Genomic DNA, 20,278 nt, shown 5'->3' with positions numbered 1-20,278 from the left:
CACGCTAAAGAGCGCCCCGATGACCGACGTCGCACTTACCAGGACTACGGACACCCACAGCTGCCGCTTGTGAAGACTGGCCTCGAAATTGACGGGTGGGACATCCAACGCGGTGGGCCCCCCTCCGTACCGGACAAATTTCATGGAATGGGCTTCGCGGTCCGATCAGTCAGGCTATTCGAATTTCCGGGTGGGCATGAAAAGAAAGAGAGCTTACAGTAGGTCGGAGCTTTCAGGAACACGAGGATACTACTACATATACTGGTGACCTAGCACACATGAAACTATGCATAACCTTTCTCGGAGATCTGCGGTGGCGGATGATCTAGTCTCAATTCTCAATTACTGGGATTACCTCAATAATAACTATTACTGAGAAGGGGGCAGTAGATTTCACCACTCAGTACTACTGCTAGTAGTTTCACACACTGCTTTCATCTTTGAAATCTAACTCCATGAAAGGAGGTAGCACTGTATGAGCCTCGAAGTCATTAAACTGGAAGAGCCACGCTTTTCAAGGGCGCACAAAATGGACAGTGCGGATGAGGTACTGAACTATCACGCTCGAGATAAGCCTCACATCGATTGGTTGCCTGCTTTGGTCGTACATGGCATCGATACTACGTACTATGACATAAGTTCCGCTCTGTGTCAGTCAAAATCTCACAGCAACGTACTGAAGTACACTAGTAAGCCCTTGCTAAGTCTACTCGTCAACACTCTCTGCATAACTAGTAGCTTTGATTGAAGGTGTAGTTCGGATCAGAGCCGACAAGTCCTTGCCAACAAATCATGGGGAGCCTCAGGAGATAATCCGCGGGATTAAGTTCCAGAGAGCCTAGCCCTCTCTAGAGATATAGATAGCCGGGAAAAATAACGTGCCATGGATGCAGAGTCGCGAAAATGAAGGAAGAGGCGAAGAGGATCTCAGTGCCATGGTCGGAACCAGTTTGTTGGTTCATCTGATCCAAGCTTCGGAAAGCTATCCCAAAAGGGTATATGGGTAAGCACGGGCGGGTGTCTGCAAATGCCTCTAATGAATTAGGACCTCTGCTAGTTATGGATTGGTGGTGATCAACTAGTCATTCCCTAGTGAATAGTTAAGTATTGTCTTGAATAATTCCTTGCATGAGGACCTTGAAGACTTACAACCTCGTAATAAGAGCAGCCATATTATGGAGTGCTCTACAGGACGACAAATATGATAATAGTAATACTGCCTTAGTCTTTCAGGACCGACACCCGACTCTGTTGGAAGATTGACTGGCCTACGGTGTACAACGTCGATAAGTGGACAAGAGAGGGTGTAAAACTAGTAGTTTAGCGCCCCGAGCAACAAAATTTGATGCAAGGCTTTTGGTTGCATAATTCCAGCCACTGCGACATCGGCAGGTATTGCTACAGACAGATATCCTGTTGCGACACATTTTAACACTGACGAGCTCATACAATCTGAACTACTTATCCCCTTCACGAACTCTGGGACGTCAGTGTCGACATTCTTTTTACCCCTTGGTCAATCAGCACCTTTCTTGGGGGGAGGAAGGGGGAAGGGGAAGAGTGGGCACTACCTACAGTAAATACTCGGAATGCTGATTTCTGTTCTGGACCGGCCAAGTGCCGGGTGTTGCAGCATGAAGATCACTAATACGGACACCGTACTAGCACCGGCTGACCGAAGCTTTTTCGCTAGATTATGCATAACACTTCAGGCGGGCGCCCCAAGTAAGATGTAGTTTATAGGCTGATATAACGGATGGAAGAGGTAGACATAAAATGAGCACAAGGCTGAATTTCTGGTTCGACAAGCTCACTCTCATGTCGACTCGTTTCATGAGAGTCGCGTAGGGGGAGGATTTCAGCCCCCATTGCGCGTGGGGGAAGGAGGGGTCCACTTGGGGGGCAATGAAAGGAGGGGCGTGAGCAGGAGCCAGCCTTGAGCCAGCCTTGACCGGGAAATGTTTGTGTGGCACCCAATGACAGTAGCCGCCCACAAGCAAAACCGTTCGAGCCCAGATGTCGGTGGTGGTGCTGGTGGTGCTGGTGCCCGGGCGGGTGGTTACCTTACAAATGTTTTGATAAGAAAGGACTACCAACCCCTCCTCTCCCATTCACCATTCAATCTTCAACCACATGTAGTTCAATTTGTCGACAATATTGCGGCTCTATCGACTGCTAGTACAGACTAGAATACCCAGAAGTCCTTCCTCTTCGACAGCACGATCAGTGAACAACGAGAACGAAAGCTAATAGGGGAAGGCTCGCCAAACAGTTAGGTACTTTCTTTTCACTTGACTCTAGTACTTACTAGGTATACGGGGCTGACGGGTACGGTACGAACCCCCCTGCTTTTGCACTAGCTCGTGACCCTAATTGCGTACCAGAGCTTGCGGTACTTGCCTTTTCCTCCCTTCCACACTCTACGACTGGCTCATTTGCTTCCAGTCCAGACTTAGTAGCACCACTACTATTTCCTGGAATTTTGATACCCCTCGCTAAATGGTGATTTGTCTCTTCCCTTTTCTTTTCAGTGGTTTTTCTTCTGTTCCGACCATTATACCCACAACGGTCGTACTGCTTGGGGAACTTTAACCCCCCGTCAGCCCTCTCTGTGTCGGGGCAGTTGAACCCCTCTCGCTACTTTGCCCGTTCAGCCAGCCTCCCCCCGCCAGGTTTCGGGCTAAATTGATAGCGCTAGTGCCTGGTGAGTAATCTGCCTCTTGAGTTCTAGTCCTTAAAGCCATATACATACCTAGGCAAGGGCAGAAACCAAATAGTCAGAAATAAGGAAACATGGCGTTAGAACTTCTGCTTTCCCCAACTTCCCTGCCAACGTTTATTTGATTAGATGACTACGATACGTGCGACGGAACCAATGCGAGGAACTCTCATTGATACCACTGAGTTCCTTCCTGCATGCTAATAGATCCTGAACAGAACCACGTCTTGAGTCTCTCTTTCTACAAATACACTTGCGCTTCTCGTCCCCTCTCCTTTCTTTCGAGGGTAAGTGCCTATCACGACCTGTCCGTCTGAAGCTGTCATGAGTTTAACAGGGTGGTCGACAGGGCAAGACGCGAGCTTATAACTAGCATATCTTCTACTCAATAGCGTTCCATCTCTAGTACAACATAGAGATTATGTATAATTAGCATGTCGGCTACTTCATTTCTGGACAAACCACTCCTCAAAGTCAGTCGACCAGTGGCTGCTTGCTCAAGATGCCGAACAGCCAAAATCAAATGTGACGGGAAGCTTCCGGCCTGCTCCGCGTGCGAAAGGGTCGGGAAAGCGAGCACCTGCTCCGGCGCAAGTGACGAATTCGCCAGAGGAAAGGAAAGAAGCTATGTCGCCTCTTTGGAAGGTTACTGCGAACGACTCAAAACGAAGATTGACGATCTTCGCCGCCTCAAAACATCATTATCAGTGGACGAAAGGGGTGTCGCCCATCAAAGTTCGATCACCTCCATCTCCTCGGCAGGTACTGTTGCACAGGAAGGTGGCAAAGAAGTGACTGACATCGATGACCTCGTTGGTGATTTTGGCTTCTTGTAAGTTCTCGCTGAAATTAGCACGATGTTCCTCGGACTGACACCAATCAGGTCCGTCAATGCGACTTCGAGAGACTTCCATGGGATTACTTCGAATACGTCTTTCGCCAATCTTCTTCTGTCCCTGTCTCAAGCTGAGTCGATACCAAGAACGACGGCGCAGTCAATACCGCCACGCCATGAGATAATGCCCGTGCTACAACACTATTTCGACAACATCTACATACAGCTTCCATTTTTCGCCGAAACGAGCTTCTGGACATCTGTGGATGCGGTCTACCAAGCTGGGGGGCGCTTTGCCAAGCCCTTTGACAAGTGGATTGTGCATATGGTCTTAGCCACTGCGTCTGCGTCTATCTCCCTCGAGATCGGTGATAGAAGTCATCACAGAGCGTTGTCTCATGTTTCAATGGCAATGAATCAAGCCGAGGACGTCGTCCGTCCCGGTACTATAGCCGGTATCCAGTCAATCCTCCTGCTTGCCCAATATTCCTTATTCGACCCCCAACACTTTCGCAGCTGGTACTTAGTAGGGATGGCTGTCAGGGTAATGGTCGATCTAGGCCTACACCAGGACCCGCCTTTGGATGTTCAGTCAGCCTCGGAGCAGTTGGACCTGCGCCGCCGTGTTTTCCATTGTGTCTATTGCTTGGATAGGTGTGTTAAACTTCTTTTTGTCCCGGATACATACTTGCTACTTGATACTTGAGCTAACGAAAGAAACTCCATTTCACTTTTAAAGAGGAATAAGCACTGCCTTTGAAAGAACCTTCTCGTTCTCGGACGATTCCGTCGATGTTGCTTTGCCGTCTTCTGCCACGTCCCTAGGGGCTTCACTAACCGAAAAGAGCCATATATTTTTACGAAGCTCGGAGCCTGCGTGGCACATCGTCAGAATTCGCCAAATACTGTCGGAGGGTTACCAGAGAAGATATTTTCATGAACACGAGACTTCTCTTCAAGCTCCGGCCTCGACGTGGGCTCTCTGCTCAAAAGCATACGAGTGGTTTGATAAAATCCCGAGTAATATACCAAACCACTTCCCCATCCTGTACCGATTGGAGCTATCATACGCGATAGTCGTGATTCTCTCTGCTGGCGACGAACAGACCACACTATGTGATTACAGCAAGATTGTTCTGTTCCATTGCTGCATGCGGTACATCAAAGAACTCTATGAGGTGCTGAAGAACCCTGCCTGGCTGCCCCTGATGACCTTCCTGGATATTCAGAGGACGTATCAAGTTGGCCGACGATTCATACGAGATGTGACAGAAAACCAGGACCTTCTCTTGAACCCGTCGATACCCGCATTACCCTCAATTCCTCCGGAGACCCCGGAACAGCTGATTTTGAATGGTGAAGATTGTATGAGCTTCCACGCGCGCGCCTCGGAATGTCTTTCTCAGATCAACAATCTCCTCCAATATGGTGCAAGCAAGTGGGGAGCAACCAGCATACTTGGAGACTTCCAGCAAATGTGCGAGCCCGCCCGGAGCCGTCTATTACATGCATCGAACCCATATCTGGCAGGTTCTGGGGCCTATATGGCTGGCTACGCTTCATTGGTGCCTGCAGGAACAGGATACCTAGGCTTTGACATTGGATAATCTAGCCCTCGGCGAGGGCCAAGGCAAGGGATGCCTGCATCATGAATCTTCAATAATGCCTTAGTTCATGCCCCTGTGTTGTGGTAATATTGTATATGTTTTTTTTTTCTGGTTTGCACATGTTATATGTGAGCGATGTGAAGTTGGATAACGATAATACTCGGAGAAAAAGTGTCCTTACCTCGATGTGTATTGTATCTTGATTTCCTTTCTTCTTCTTTTCTTACTCTGTGGAGTGCCTCCAGAGATTGCATGTATTTGGATGACAGTCGTGAGCAGGGAGAATTCCTGGGCAGGTCCTACGAGAGAGTCTCCCGGTTGCGGCTAATGCTGCAAGGGCTGCGAGCAGCCACACCAGAAGGCCGATCGCGTCGGGCCATGTGGGCTAGCATCTCTCCATTTCCCCCCCAAACCGATGAGCATTCGAGAAATTGCACGGGAACATCAATCCTCCGTACTCGGTAAATGTAGGTCGGGATTTGAACCTGAACGTAAGCGATGCTGGTGCCTTTTAGTGATCTACCGGCCAATCGTTGGCCAAGAGTGTGGCTGGTCAAGATCGGAGCCAGTTGACCGCACCATAAGCTTGGGGTAGTACAACTAGCTAGTTAGTCACAATATACTCCGCAATGGAGAGGAAAGGAAAGACTACATGGGCTAAAAGACACGCGTCAAGTACACGCTTGACATACTGAACTTCTCGAACCTCCTTGGACCCCGTCCCTTTTCCCATGGAAACCTGTCCCCAATTTAGCACCAGGCACCGCACTCATACCGTAGCAGCGAGTGAGTACAGAGATACATAAGTAGAGTGCCCAATTGAAGGGCAGAGAAAGAAAGAGAGAGAGAGAGAGAGAAGCGAGACTAAACTCGTGACGTCACAGTGATGCGTCGCGGATGGTCAAGCAATCGACTTTTTGCACTGCATGATACAGTAATAATTTTCCTACGAAGTCCAGTGTAGTAGCAGCAGTATTTACTTTTACGAGGGAAATACTAGTCCTTTGCACTAAGTCGCAATGGAGGGTGGACAATTACCCACAGTCACCCCATAAGGCAGAAGAAGCTTAAGCTTGCTTTTTTTCCTCAAGGCCCGCCGATGAGTAAAAGTATTTCCGCTTTGCTTTGAACGAAAGATTTTCCTTCTGATATCAGGCCCACGGATGGGATCCGCTTTCTTTCTTGTGTCTTTTATGAATTGGATTTCGGGTCTGCCGCTTCTGTCCAAATCTACTGTTGATGGGATTGATTTGTTGCGCGCCCGTAAAAGTCAAGCTGCCAGCACCCCAGGGATGGGATGAGGTTGTCCAAGAACTGCATCTGCTACACACAGCCGGAGCCTAGTCCTACCTATCTATAGCACTAAGTTACTGGGCTCTCCTGACGTGGATGGATCACATGTTCCGGTCGATCGTTTCCATGGCTCTCGAGTCTCAATGCTCCTTCTCTCGCGTGCATGCAAACACTCCAGTACTGTTGAGTGAATCCATTAGCTAAGACACCAGCTGGCTCAGCTCGACGACTCGCCAGAAGGGCTAAAGTAGGGAGTCGTAGGGATGATCCGCGCAACATCCAGGCTCGTAGCGCCGATCCTGAGTGGATGGCGGGCCAGATCTTGAGCTGGCGCGTCCGCCCTTGACTTCATCGCTCTCGGCGCGATGATGATCTCATCGTCGTACAAACTCAATCCTCCTTCTTTCCCCTCCCCCCCCTAAACCACCCTATGCCGTGTATCTCGACGAAATCTCTTCCCTCCCTCCAGGAACCAGACACAAACCCGGAACTTCACCTTTGCCTGTTCTGCTCGTCACCACGACACCATGACGTCAAGCAGGTGCGCTGGCCCAAACTGGCAGGCACCACCGCGCCATTACGCTCCTGCCCTTTCGCTGCATGCGGCAGTTGTATTTAAATCCGTAGAGAACTTCGTAGTAGTTCCTTCCTTCCCTCGATCCACTTGTCGTTTTGATTGATACCACAATTTCTTTCGGCGTACATTCTTCCCCCTTCCTACTACAACTACTACACTTACGCTGTCAACCTAATACCCCATCCGTCCTCGGCGTCCTTCATTCCGGAGATACCCAGCGACGCGCTTTTTTTTCTATCCCTTGTTTGCAGTCTCAAGAGAAGATCAGCCTTGTCGTCTGCTTATCGTCGTGCCGTGCACTTTATCTTACCTTGTTTAATCTCTGTTCGGTCTATCTTCCTTGCCAGATACCTAACCCCGGATCTTGGCCAGACGCCCGAATCTGCTGGCCAGTGGTCCCCCTTGCGACTGCATACTGCTTACTTTCCCACATACATACATTTAAAAAAACAAGAAAAAGTTTCTTGCTTGGCTTTCGAGCCTCTGTAGACGTCAATTCTTGCCAGTCAATCTGGTAATCCTGCCGCAATGTCGTCCAAAGCAGTTAACCATCCGCTGAACACCAAGCAGAAGGAACAGGTATTTCATCATCCTGGTCTCCTCAAAAGCTGGACGCAGAGCCTCTAACCCGAATATCGCTCCAGGATATCAACCAGAAGCTGCAGCTTTATGGAATCTATCAAGGTAAATTCAACACAAGTCATCATGTTCCAGCGTATTTGTGCTAATGGGCCATGTAGCCTTCAAAAATGGCAAGCTTCCATCGGTGAGTGAAGTGATTCAACCATCAATCGTGTTGCCTACTAACGTGAAATCAATTATCATAGAACAAACAATGCGACGTTGCTCTGAACAGTGCTCTCAAATCCAAGGCCCTCTCGTCGCCGTCCCAGGAGCTGTCTGGTGAAGGCCAGGCCCTCGTGCAGGATCTTCGGAACGTTATCGAACATGCTAAGAAGCTTATGCTGAGCAAGAATGAGGGTCAGCTCTTGCAGGAATTCCTGTGGGAGGCACAGACTGTTTCTTCGGGTGATACAGAGAAGCCAGGTCTGCCTGTGACGAGGGATGCGGCCCAACAAGACGGCCAAGAAGCCTTGGAGGGTCTCAAGACCCTTGGAAGACTCCTGATCACGAATGGTGAATTCAGAAAGCTATGTAAGTTGACCGCCATCTGGGCAGGGAACCCCAAAACTGACATTAGTGTCTAGTAAACGATGCTATGACGCTTGCGCGTGATATGGCTGGTGACGTCTCTCAGAAGGCCGCAAACAGGCTGAGACCATCGGAGGAACAACTTTCCCAGATTGATGAGCCAGCTGAAGAGAACGTGTGGCACGAGCAGCCTGATTTCTCCAAGCACAAGGAAACATTCAAATCTCGCTTCAAGAGAAACAAAGACGTGAGTTTTTCTGAGCCGATAGTGCCATACCAAGTGACTCACATATGGACAGGAGGGTAAGCAGGAAGTCGCTGGTACTGCAGCACAGGCTGCCACCGGTGGCCAAGAACCTTCATCGGTCTCCGATGTCGACGCGCGCGCTGGTGTTGCTGCAGGTGCAGGAAGAGCCCAGGAGAAGATTTCAGAGAATGTCCCTGAAGAGGCAAAGAGCCGTACTCGTGAATACAAGGACAGGACCAAGAGCTACTTGTCAGAAAAGGTGCCTCAAGAGCGACGGGATCAGACGATTTGGCGCTTGAAGAAGATGGTCATTGAGATTCAAGGCCATTCTGATTGTAAGTTATCAGCTAACGATATGCACCCACAGATGATCGACTGACTGCGAAACAGACCAACAGGCGATCCGAACCCTTCTTTCTATGGCTGAAAAGTATGGTTCCCATGGACGGAACTTGTCTCAGCAGGGCGCCGGTTCAGTCCAGGGCTTCCGAAGCGGCGATAAGATCCAGAGAATGGAGGCCAATCTTCGGGTACGTCTGTCAGTTTTGTCGGATAAGCAGTGACTAACCCCTTCTGACCAGACTTTGATTGAACGTTTTGCCAACCACACGTCCCTGGATAATCTATTTGACTCTCTGGACAACATCTACCGAGATGCAGACAGGGACCCTGAGCTGAAAGGATGGTTCAGAAACATGGACACCTTCATCCGGTGAGTATGCAAGTGCATACGGGACCCAGGCGGTGTACTAATCAATTCACAGGAAAACCCTAACAGAGCAAGGCTATATTATGGATGATGATTGCAATCGCCAGTGGGACCAACTCACTGATCATGGCCGTTACCTCCTGCGTGAGCGCTACAGGGATCATACCGATCGAATTCTTGATGAGCTCAAGTTCCTTGGCGATCAGTTCAACCAGGACCCTCAGAACAAGGCGTTTGGGGATGCGATGCAGAAGCTCTTCGATGACCTTGGACGCGACAACAGCGGCAATATGGCCTTCAAGAAGCATCTCGTCATGGACATTCGGGATGTTATTCTACCAGAGGTTCTTGAAAATGTCCGCTATGTCCCCGTTCCTCGTATCGAAGTGTCTGATCCCGCGGCCGATGTTGTAAGTATACCTGAGTTGTCCTATGCGGAGTTTCGTGGCTAACTATTCAAGGTTGTGGAAAACCTCGTGATTGAGAGCGATAACTTGATGCCGAATGTCGTGGAATTTGGCAGCGACAACTACTTCCGATGGGGACGCAAGAAGATCAGCAGCAAGAGGGACAACAAGGTTAGTCGATTTCCTGTAGTGATCATTTTAGATGAGTAATGCTGACGATCTGCCCGAAGATTATGATTTCGGTGTCTGGAATCCAAGCCGATCTCCGAGGTAAGTGAAATGTCCCTAAGGTCGTCGTTCGATCTGCATCGGTTACTGACACTACCTCTCCAGATGTGAGCTACTATATCAACAGGAAGCAGGGGTTCCCTGCTATCACGGACACTGGTATCATGGATATCTTCTTGGGTGGCGAAGGCTTCGGTTTCAAGATTGCAGCCTCGACTGCCCAAAAAGAAGACCGGCAGAACTTCATCAAATTGGACAAGGTGACTGTCAAGATTGACTCTCTCAACGTCAAATTGAAGAAGTCGAAGCACAAGACTCTATTCACGATTTTCAAGCCATTGTTGTTCCGAGTTGTCCGTCCAACCCTGGAAAAGGTACTCGAGCAGCAGATCCGGGACGCTTTTGCCAAGGGAGATGCCTTTGCCTACGAAATCCACAGTGAGGCGAAGAAGGCACAGGAAGCTAGTAGCCAGGATCCCGCGAACGCGCCCAACATCTACTCCCGCTATCTCGATGCCTTCCGTGCCAGAAATGAGGACAAGAAGCGAAAGGCACAGGAAATTGCCAAACGAGACACTAAGGTGCAGACGGCTACAACTCTGCATGATTCCCTCTTCCCCGAGATCAAGCTTCCTGGCGGCATCAGTACTAAGGCCACTGAGTACAAGGAACTCGCGATGAAGGGTGAACGCTGGGAATCCCCCATCTTCAGCATTGGCAGCGCCTCAGAGTCTTCTGATATTCCCAAGGCGGGCGACATTTCTCGCAAACGGGAATCCCCTGCCGAAAAGGGTGGTGTTGATGGAGTAACTAATGGCGGGGCCACAAACGGCAGAGTCACGAACGTTAATCAGACAACTGGAGGAGTCACTAATGGGACTACCGCTATCACCCAGAATGAAGAAGTGACCAACGGAGGTGCACAGCCCATGGACGGTCGAGTGACCAATGGCAAGCACGCTGTTTCTGGGACCAATGGACACACCAATGGACATACTAATGGACATTCCAAGACATATGACCATGCAGCCGCGTCCCAGAAATTCTCCGATGAAGTCAGCCAAGCGTTCAGTGATGGAAACGTTGGCGGTGGTACTCGGACCACAGTTCCAGGCGTCGAAACTGCCTTCAACCCCCAGACTGCGTAGGTCAATCGCGTGGAGGGATCATAGGGTTCAGCAATGCTCATACACGCTAGCCAAGTATCACTTTTGTTATTGATTTATCCTGCCTGTACTGTTTTTGATACCTTGTGACGTTGTCGACTTGACCATTTCATTTGTTATACGAACCTAATGCTTTACTTATCAGCATAAGTGTGTTAGTAGTTAATGATTAATTCATTGTGATATCCTGCGATATGTCTGGGCAAGCTCTAGAACAGAGGTGATAGAAAGCTGTATGTTTTATAAGACATCAGTAATAGCCTGGCTCATTACAGTGACACAGGCAAGCACGAGGCATTAACTTTAGGAAACCAAATCATTACCCCTCGTATTTGAAACTTGCTTCTAGACTCTATATACTTTCAACATTTTTAACTTGACCCATTCAATCATAACATCCATTACATTTGCTCAAAATACTTCTCCCAACCGAGCTCGCGCAGCTTAGTACCCTTCAGCTCCATGTTCTCAGCCCGAGCGCTCTCCGCATAAGCCTCAACCTTGCGCTGGATAGCCGGATCGAAAGCACCGAGGATACGAGCAGCCAGGAGGGCAGCATTGATGCTGTTGTTGATGCCGACGGTGGCGACAGGTACACCTGTAAAACATGTTGTCAGCTCGGATGTAACGTAACCTGGTATATGATATGCAGGAAAGAATGTGTGTGACTGTCATCCTACGTGCATGTATGCATGCATGCAGCAACAGTGCATGTGAGGGAAGACGGAAACAGGATCTAGGTGATGAACAAGGAAGAAAAGAATATGGAGAAGACTCACCCCTAGGCATCTGCACAATGCTGTACAAACTATCAACTCCATCCAAAGAGCTACCCTTAACCGGGACACCAATCACCGGCAGCGCGGTATGAGCAGCCGACATACCGGGGAGGTGAGCAGCACCTCCTGCGGCAGCAATGATGACCTTGATGCCACGAGCCGCGGCATTGGCAGAGTACTCGGCCATGTAGGTGGGTGTGCGATGAGCGGAGGTGATTTCCACGTCGGGCTCAACGCCGAAGTAGTCCCGCAGGAGCTTGAGACCGGGAACCAGGGTCTTGAGGTCACTGTCGGAGCCCATGATGACCGCGACGGAGGGGGCGGGCTTGGAGACGCCGGACTTTTGGGGCTTGGAGCGGACGTCGCTGCGCTGGGAGCGGATGTCGTCGACAACGTCGATGAGGGGCTGGATGTGGGATTCGGCTTCGTGCATGGTCGGGGCGGTGACGGTGACGTGGCCCATCTTGCGGCCGGGTTTGGCGGCGCCCTTGCTGTAGAGGTGGATGCTGGCGTTAGGGATGGAGAGGGCGCTTTCGGCAGCCTTGAGGTGGGTGTCTGGGGCGGAGCCGCCGATGATGTTCAACATGATGGAGGGTTGGCGGATTTCGAGGCTCTGAGGGGGGATGGGGAGGTCGAGGATGGCGCGGATGTGGGCTTCGAATTGAGACATGGGGCAGCCTTCGATGGTGTAGTGACCGGAGTTGTGGATACGGCTGGCGATCTCGCAGAGGAGAAGGCTGTCGTCTTCCAGGAGGAACATCTCCACGCCGAAGACACCCTTGCCTTCGAAGGCGGAGACGGCTTTCCGGGCGAGTTCTTGCGCTTTGCGGTTGATGGCATCGGAGACGTTGCGGGCGGGGGCGTAGACGAGCTTGCAGATGGAGTCTTCTTGGACGGTTTCAACGGTGGGGTAGGAGAGGACTTCGTCCTTGGTCTTCACGACCATCACGGCGAGTTCCTGGGGTATGGGTGTTAGATGGTGATGTGGGTCATTTGGCGTGGAGGGTGGGGGGGTTATATACCATCTTGAAGTAGGCCCATTTCTCGGCATACAGAGGACGACCCTTGAGGAACTCAAGGGCTTCGGGGATATCGTGAGCACCGCGCACGTGGAAGTTTCCTGGTAATTAAGGGACTGGATTAGTGGTGGTTGCTGGTGGATAGTAAAGAACAGCAATTGGCGCAACACCGGTGACTCACCACGTCCATCGTAGGCCATGGTCTTCGACTTCAGCATCAAGGGGTAGCCAAGCTCCTCGCCAACCTTGGCCAATGCCTCGGGGGTATTCTCAGCGAGCTCGCGGTGCTCAGCCATGGGGATGCCATATTTGCGGAGATGTTCCTTCTGGTTGTACTTGTTCTGGATGGTGCGGATCGCCTGCCAACTGGGCTCGATGCGGACCTGCGAGGCGATCTCCTCCAGGGCATAGGTATCGACGTGCTCAATCTCGGCGGTCACGACGTCGCAGTTCTTCGCCAATTCGCGGACGGCTTCGCGCTCCTTGAAGGAGCCGGTGACATGGTCATCGTGGGAGCTAATCTGCTTAGCCGGGGAGTTCTCCGCATCAAGGACGTTGCACTGGATGTTGAGGCGGTTGGCCGATTCGACCAGCATACGGCCCAATTGGCCTCCACCGAGGATTCCCACCTTGCGGGAGTTCCACATATTGATTTAAGGGAATACAGGAAAAGAGGGAGAAAAAACAGAGATGGACAGGCACCAGCTCGCACCAAGCAGAGGGGGAAAGATCTGGGGAAGAGAAAAGCAGCCCCTCCACGGCGGAGCAAAAAATCCGCCCGATAACCATCACGTGCGCCAGTGATAAGCGGCTGGCGGGCCCAATCAGAGCCTGCGGTTGCCGGGGGAGCCGCCGTCCCCGCGTGTCCAGATCGAGCCATGTCAATTCCGCCCGTCATTTGCTGCTCTCCCTCTGCATTTATCCCCTGTGGCCTTGTCGCATCTCACTTCGCTGGGCGCAGAAGTGCTGGATCATGTCGCTGGGTATGTTTGAATCTATAGTCAATGCCGGAACCTAACTGCAATGTTGCTTTTGTCCAACTTGTGACCTGCGCTCTTTGCTTTGATTCTTAAGGAGCTTGTCACGCACAGCTTCAAGCTCCATTCAGCTAACCCATCATGCGATCATAGACGAAGAAAGCCTCGACACAGTCGCCAATGGCGGCACGATGGACTAGTATGTCAACTTGCGCCCCAACCAAGCATCTGCAGTACAATCTGAGCTGACATTCTCCGTTTCCTCCAGTGAGAAATGGCCCAGCATGGTCGAACCCCTGCTAGAACGATTGGAATATGTGCGCAAACCCCGTACCATCCACGAAACCAATCACCGACTAATGCACCTCGCGTCCAGATCATATACAACGTCTTCCCAATGCCGCGGATTCCTCCCGACCTTCAGGAGCAGTCTGCTAATCCCACCGTCCCCACAACCACACCATCCACGACTCTCCAGACCTCCACACAGCCCGAGCCATCATCGCAGCAATCCTCCGCAACTGAGCGTATCGACACCCAAGTCCCGTCCTCGCAAGGCTCCTCTCTTCCCGAACCCCTCCAACACCACCTAAACTCCATCAAATCCACCTTGCGATCCCTCTTCGCCTCAAAACCCCCACACACTATCCAACGTCTCGCAGAACTAATCGTCCGCCCCACTGCCCACTACCGCACTCTTCCCGCATATCTTCGCGCCGTCGACCGCGTCGTCTGCGTCACCAGCAGCGCGGAAATCTTTCCCCTCCACTCGACACATCATGGCGCTGCTCCCCAGCCCAACGGCGCGGTCATCAACGGCGCCGATACCGGCCTCTTGTTCCCGGACCATGCGCTCGGTAGCGATGAGTCTCTAGGCGGAGCTCTTCTCACTCCGATACCGTGGTTGAGTAATGATCCCTCATCGCCGGAACATGAAGGGGAAAGCGGTACACTTATGGGGGATACTGGGTTCCCTACCCAGGGGGTGGAGCATACTGGCGCTGAGCAAGGAGATCAACAGATGGGATCTGTTCCTACTGCGGAGACGATGACGGTAGTGACAGCAGACACAAATGGAAACGAAGGCACGGGTGAAGCTCCGCCGGCTGAAGCACTGGAGGATATTCCGCATGCAAGAGGTCCCTCTGTAGTCGGGGTGGAGGATCTAGGGTTACAGGATGGTAGGGGTGTGGAGATGGATCTCTCGAGTGGAGGGGAGGGGGCGCCGGAACTGCAGGCTTCTGGACAGGAGACTTCCCAGCCGCAGCAGGAGCAAGAGCAAGGGAACCAGCAGCAGCAGGCTACTGGCCAGGATGGAGAACAAGGTGCTAAGTCGACAGCAGATGGAGATGGTGATATTTCTCTAGATGATGTCAAAGCTCCGGAGGAGAACGCTTCCGTAACTGAAACGGCGAATAAAGATCAGCAGCAAGCGTAGCTTTTGGGACGTCGCATGATATGGTATTCATAATCTATTAGCGTGTCGTGCTTTGTCTTGTCGCGCATTACATTTCTTCTTGGACTCTCTCTCTCTCTGTCTGCCTGCCAGCTAGCTTACATTGTTAAATCATGATTGAAGACTTGACTTTGACTATCGTTGTCATGAACCGTGTTCCCTTGGCGTTATCTATCAATTACTACTTACTACAACTAACAGTGAGCAAGCATGCATAATTACTCAAGTGCGCGAGTGTAATTCATCATCCAAACTTGATCCGGTTGAGTTTCATATATGTGCAGCGCAATTATAAACACGGCACATCACAATCCATCGTCAACAAAACCCAGTCAACAGATATAGATAGAATGCATATAATCGTCATTAGGGGGTCATAACATCCAAACACCAATCATGCCAATATAGACAGATATATAGTAACTCCGATAGATAGATCAACCATTATAAAAACCGAAAGATAAATGAAATAGGCAGTATAGATCATACCGGCGGCTCCACCGTCTGTAGAGGAACATAGAGCCCCTCATCGGCATTCGAGCCTCTCCTCTTCCTACCCGTCATGAACGACCAAGTATCAGAGACGAATTCCCGGACCCAGGACGACGAGGACGAGCGTCTGTGAGAATTAGATCCAGTTACTGATAGCGTGGCCTCCCACCAGCTCTTCTTGGAGGCATTGAAGCTGCCGTCAGATGACAACTCGATATCCTTTTGTAGCTTCTCGGCATCCATCCAGCCCGGTCTCTGCCAAAATTTGAGGAGCAGGCTGCTCACGACGACGGAGACGCTGGATAGAGCCATTGCGGCGCCGGCGGCCATCGGGGGTAGCATGAAACCGAATGGGAGGAAGAGACCCATTGCGAAAGGGAGACCGATGACGTTGTATAGACAGGCCCACATGAGGTTGAGCTTGATGCGGTTGAAGACCGAGCGGGAGAGAGACAGACTTGCGGGTACGGAGAGGAGGTCGTCGGGCCGCATCAGAACGATGTCTGCTGCTTCGACGGCCACGTCGGTGCCTGAGGCTAGGGCGATACCTACGGATGCAGTGGCTAGGGCGGGAGAGTCGTTGATGCCGTCGCCGACCATGGCGACTCGGTCGCCGGAGTCTTGCATCGAGGCGACGATGGCTTGTTTGTCGGAGGGGGAGACAGAGGCGTGGACTGCCTCTGTTGGGATCCCCACTGCAGAGGCGATGGATACAGCGGTGGCATGGGCATCTCCTGTGATAAGGGAGGTTGTGATCCCCATACGGTGTAGGGCGGCGACGGCTGCTGGAGCGGTCACCTTCACGGTGTCCCGAAGCAAGATGGATCCTGCGTATTGGCCATCGATGGCGACGTGGATTTGGGTGATGCCGGCAGGGACCTTAGACTTGGGGGCGATGTCGGAGTCGTCTGATTCAGCTGTTTCAGGGACGGGGACGTCCCTTGATCGCAGGAAAGCAAGGTTTCCAACCAGGACACGGTACCGGATGCGCTCTGCACTGGACGTGGGCTCGACTAAGGCGGAGATACCCTTGCCGACGCAAGCTTCAAGGTCACCCAAGCTGCCGGGCAACCCGCCCTCTCCTGGATGGCCGGATTCAGACTGAGCAGCCGAGAAAATGGCTCTGCCGATGGGGTGTTCGCTGCTCATTTCTGCAAGACCGACGATCAGCCACCAGAGTCTGCGGCGCCAGTCGCTTGACGTCCAATGTGGTTCGATTTTAGCTTCAGCAACGCTCATTTTACCCGTGGTCAAGGTTCCGGTCTTATCAAACACGACGTGGTTGATCTTTGTAGCAGCTTCGAGGACAGCGCCACCCTTGACAAGAATACCCTGTTGAGCACCCACGCCGGTGCCGACCATGACAGCTGTAGGGGTGCTAAGACCGAGAGCACATGGGCAGGCGAAGACAATGACCGAGATGCAAAGTTTGAGACAGACCATAAATTTGCCTCCGTTATTTTCAGACAAGAAGATCTTCGGAGGGTGAGGTAGGATATGGCTCATGAACATCCAGCCGAAGAATGTGACAAGACCAAGACTGATGATAGCTGGAACGAAGTAGCCTGCAACAACGTCGGCCATCCGTTGGATCGGAGCCCGGCTAGTTTGGGCATCTTGAACCAGCTTGACAATCTGGCTCAGCTGAGTGTCCTTGCCAGCTCGAGTAACCTTGAAGTCCATAGAACTAGTGCCGTTGACCGTACCAGCGATGACAACACTACCCTTGGCCTTGTGGATCGGCATAGCTTCACCAGTGATCATACTCTCATCGACATAGCTCTCGCCACGAATGATAATGCCATCAGCCGAAACCTTGTCACCGGGATGAAGGAGCACAACATCCCCTACTTCAATGAGCTCCGTTGGGATGAGTTTGTGCCCTGGCCCTGCGCGCTCCTCGGTGGTCGAGGATGAGTGTTCTTGTGGCTTTTCGTTAGGATTTCCCCATTCTTCAGCGAGCTTCTCCGCCGCTATCGGGTCGTCGTAAATGGTGGTCATGGACGGTGCAAGAGACATGAGCCGGGATAGAGCAGCAGAGGTTTGGCCCTTGGCCCGGTTCTCCAGCCATCTTCCGAGAGTAATAAAGGTTATAAGCATCGTGCTTGTATCGAAGACTGTACTTGGCCGGATATCATTATCCGACAAAAGAGACACAACCATGGTAAACACGCTGTAGAAAAATGCAGCAGAGGTACCAAGCATAACGAGAACATCCATGGTTGGTGAGCGATGTTTCAAAGACTTGTAACTGGCTACGTAGAACCGCTTTCCAATGCCAAATTGTACCGGGATAGTGAGCAGAAGACAGGCGACATCGCCAAGGTAGAGACCGGAACATAGTCGAACACGGCCGAAATCAAGAACCGGAAGATACATCGGCAGTAACATATTGATCAAGAAGACGGGGACTGCAAATGAAGCAGAAAACAGGAATGAGCGCTTCCATTCCCGGACCTCCTTAGTTTTGGACAGCGACTCCAACTGTGCGTTGGTATCATCGGACTGCGACAGGAGGGCATTGTATCCGGCCTTTTCGATCAGTTCGACGATCGAACGAATACCAATCTTCGAGGATTCGTACGACAACGTGATTTGAGAGTTGGCCATTTTTACAGACGCCGATGAGATCCCGGGATTCTGCAGCAGAGTGTCTTCCAAGGCCGAGGCCGAGGCTGCGTCGCGCAAGCCGTGGAGGCTGAGAGTGACACGGCTGAGGCCTCTGGACATGGGCGCCTGTGCTTCCGATGAAAGGACGGTAGTATCGAACCCGGCATCGTCGATTATGCTGACTATTTGTTTCGAGGTGAGTGTAGTAGGGTCGTGGGTGATAATCGCACGCTCGGCTAGCAAGCTGATGTTGAATTGCACTACACCGTCCACCCCGCTGAAGGCATTCTGTATACTCGACGTACAGGCACCACATGTCATACCATCTATAGACACAGTCGTGACCATCAGCCCCGATGTAGAGCCCGACAAGTCCTCCGAGGTGCGGACAGCGCTCTCCTCCGTTGAGGTTTCCAGCACCTTTGCGCCAAACCCACGGTCCTCGATAATCTCTGCAATCTGGTCGGGCGCAACGAGAGACGGATCATGCTCCACGACTGCTCGTTCGGAAAGCAAAGACACATTAACTGAATGCACACCAGGTGTATCCTTCAAACCTCCCTCCACCGCGGAGGTGCAAGCACCGCATGTCATGCCCTCAACCGCCAACGTCGTGGTTGACAGCTGAAACACTTTATCCCTGGCCCCGCGGGAACCATCCGCCGGCGTAGAAGCACTATCCGTAGAGACAACCGTTGCGTCGAAGCCACAATCGTCAATAATTTCGGCGACTTTTTCCGCAGGAAGCAGGGTTGGGTCATGATGGACCACAGCCCGGCCCATCATCAAGCTGACGGTCACCTCGCCAGCACCCTCCACCCCCTTGAAGGCACCCTCGACGGCGGAGGTGCAAGCACCGCACGTCATTCCCTCGACGTTGACTGTTGTGGTCGCCATATGGGCTGCTGATCGGTCGGAAGAAGCGCCATGGTTGCCGGCGCCTAGCAGAGCGGAGGATGAGGCCGCCATGTTGCGCCGATTTGCTGCAGAAGCCGGACAAGGACGGTCGGGACGCGCGGTGTGTGTTAATGCATGCGTTCGTCTGGGAGGAAGAGGGGGACGAGGAGGTCGGGGAGATAATAAAGGAAGGGAGGGGAAAGGATAAGCAGGAAAATGCTAGTAACACGCAAGGGTCGTTCGATTAAGAGACATTCGGACCGGATGCGACGGAAGGATACGCCGAGCCTTTTTAAACATGCAGCAATTAATTACATCAAGACACTAAGACAAGAAGAACTATTACTACGGATGGTACGGGAGCTGAATGGGTTATTGCACGGGAAGAAACCTAATCTTAGACCAGACACACACGCACACAAAGAGCGTGGGATGGAAAGAATGGTAAACAGCAGTAAAACCAAGACATTCCAGGCCGAGTGAATCCCATTCAGCAACGGACTAAGATTAGATCGAGTCGGGAGGAATGATGCCAGGCGCATCCCAACCCACCGAGACGATGGCGCTAACAGAAAAATACGCAGCGCATGGCGTCAGGTTGTCTCCGCCGCCCCGCGGACTTACGTGAGTTTTTCTTCCCCAAATCGGGCAACATTGCCGCTTCAGGGCATTTGGAAGGCTGGGACCACTTGGTTGCTCTCGGGGGACCACTGCTAGTATACAAAGTAAGTAGTATAGGTATTGAACTCCAGTACCGGGTTCATGGTTCATCTTCGGATGCAGTCTTCGGTAGGTGTAAGGCCAGCTATGCAGTAATATTGTCAATAAGATCGCATAGGGATCAGCTGAACTGTCCGATCCAGCTCAATAAGCCACCCACGCATGCGCTAGCACTTATCTGGCCTGTAACTACTACCCATCTAACGGTGCTTATCTGCCTGCACACGGTCTCCGGTATGACCTCCCGATGGAGGGATCAACTCAGACCCCTAGCCCAGACTGAGAGGGAAATGACCACGTCTGATGCTGCGACACGAGAAGCATCATGCTTATTATATGCTCCATCCTAGTAGCAGCTGTCATGGGACATCAAACTCAGACAAGGACT

The 20,278-nt window shown here is 51.7% G+C and overlaps 7 protein-coding genes across 7 annotated transcripts; 3 read left to right on the top strand and 4 right to left on the bottom strand.

Moving 5' to 3' along the window:
• Window positions 1-798: 798 nt before the first annotated feature.
• BDQ94DRAFT_104706 (uncharacterized protein) lies at window positions 799-1,592 on the bottom strand. The gene is made up of 4 exons (XM_026763425.1): window positions 1,576-1,592; window positions 1,273-1,511; window positions 1,153-1,220; window positions 799-1,021 (listed from the first exon to the last, which is right to left on the bottom strand). Exons 2-4 carry the CDS (start codon window positions 1,425-1,427, stop codon window positions 849-851), a joined length of 396 nt encoding a protein of 131 aa, XP_026630041.1. The 5' UTR covers window positions 1,428-1,511; window positions 1,576-1,592; the 3' UTR covers window positions 799-848.
• An 851-nt stretch (window positions 1,593-2,443) lies between these two features.
• Window positions 2,444-5,161, top strand: BDQ94DRAFT_183920 (Zn(II)2Cys6 transcription factor; the record flags this gene model as incomplete). Its single annotated transcript, XM_026774524.1, has 3 exons — window positions 2,444-3,551; window positions 3,603-4,208; window positions 4,294-5,161. The coding sequence occupies exons 1-3, from the start codon at window positions 3,154-3,156 to the stop codon at window positions 5,159-5,161; spliced, it is 1,872 nt and encodes a 623-aa protein (XP_026630040.1). The 5' UTR covers window positions 2,444-3,153.
• A 979-nt stretch (window positions 5,162-6,140) lies between these two features.
• Window positions 6,141-6,770, bottom strand: BDQ94DRAFT_137306 (uncharacterized protein). The gene has a single exon (XM_026765036.1). The coding sequence runs from the start codon at window positions 6,731-6,733 to the stop codon at window positions 6,524-6,526; it is 210 nt and encodes a 69-aa protein (XP_026630039.1). The 5' UTR covers window positions 6,734-6,770; the 3' UTR covers window positions 6,141-6,523.
• Window positions 6,771-7,347: 577 nt separating this feature from the next.
• BDQ94DRAFT_104645 (uncharacterized protein) lies at window positions 7,348-11,123 on the top strand. Its single transcript, XM_026763423.1, has 12 exons — window positions 7,348-7,610; window positions 7,676-7,715; window positions 7,772-7,797; window positions 7,859-8,186; window positions 8,240-8,430; window positions 8,483-8,765; window positions 8,821-8,960; window positions 9,012-9,142; window positions 9,195-9,549; window positions 9,601-9,717; window positions 9,777-9,816; window positions 9,880-11,123. Exons 1-12 carry the CDS (start codon window positions 7,560-7,562, stop codon window positions 10,920-10,922), a joined length of 2,745 nt encoding a protein of 914 aa, XP_026630038.1. The 5' UTR covers window positions 7,348-7,559; the 3' UTR covers window positions 10,923-11,123.
• A 138-nt stretch (window positions 11,124-11,261) lies between these two features.
• Window positions 11,262-13,461, bottom strand: BDQ94DRAFT_137303 (phosphoribosylaminoimidazole carboxylase ADE2). Its single transcript, XM_026765035.1, has 4 exons — window positions 12,920-13,461; window positions 12,742-12,839; window positions 11,720-12,677; window positions 11,262-11,538 (listed from the first exon to the last, which is right to left on the bottom strand). The coding sequence occupies exons 1-4, from the start codon at window positions 13,383-13,385 to the stop codon at window positions 11,342-11,344; spliced, it is 1,719 nt and encodes a 572-aa protein (XP_026630037.1). The 5' UTR covers window positions 13,386-13,461; the 3' UTR covers window positions 11,262-11,341.
• Window positions 13,462-13,670: 209 nt separating this feature from the next.
• BDQ94DRAFT_104635 (uncharacterized protein) lies at window positions 13,671-15,404 on the top strand. The gene is made up of 3 exons (XM_026763422.1): window positions 13,671-13,914; window positions 13,984-14,032; window positions 14,092-15,404. Exons 1-3 carry the CDS (start codon window positions 13,907-13,909, stop codon window positions 15,151-15,153), a joined length of 1,119 nt encoding a protein of 372 aa, XP_026630036.1. The 5' UTR covers window positions 13,671-13,906; the 3' UTR covers window positions 15,154-15,404.
• Window positions 15,405-19,399, bottom strand: ctpA (Cu(2+)-transporting P-type ATPase CCC2). The gene has a single exon (XM_026763421.1). The coding sequence runs from the start codon at window positions 19,240-19,242 to the stop codon at window positions 15,655-15,657; it is 3,588 nt and encodes a 1,195-aa protein (XP_026630035.1). The 5' UTR covers window positions 19,243-19,399; the 3' UTR covers window positions 15,405-15,654.
• Between the last annotated feature and the right edge of the window lie 879 nt (window positions 19,400-20,278).

Source organism: Aspergillus welwitschiae, assembly GCF_003344945.1.
Source record: "Aspergillus welwitschiae strain CBS 139.54b unplaced genomic scaffold BDQ94scaffold_5, whole genome shotgun sequence".
NCBI lineage: Eukaryota > Fungi > Ascomycota > Eurotiomycetes > Eurotiales > Aspergillaceae > Aspergillus > Aspergillus welwitschiae.
The sequence above is the reverse complement of the archived record's forward strand: the minus strand, read 5'-3'. Positions and strand labels throughout refer to the sequence as shown.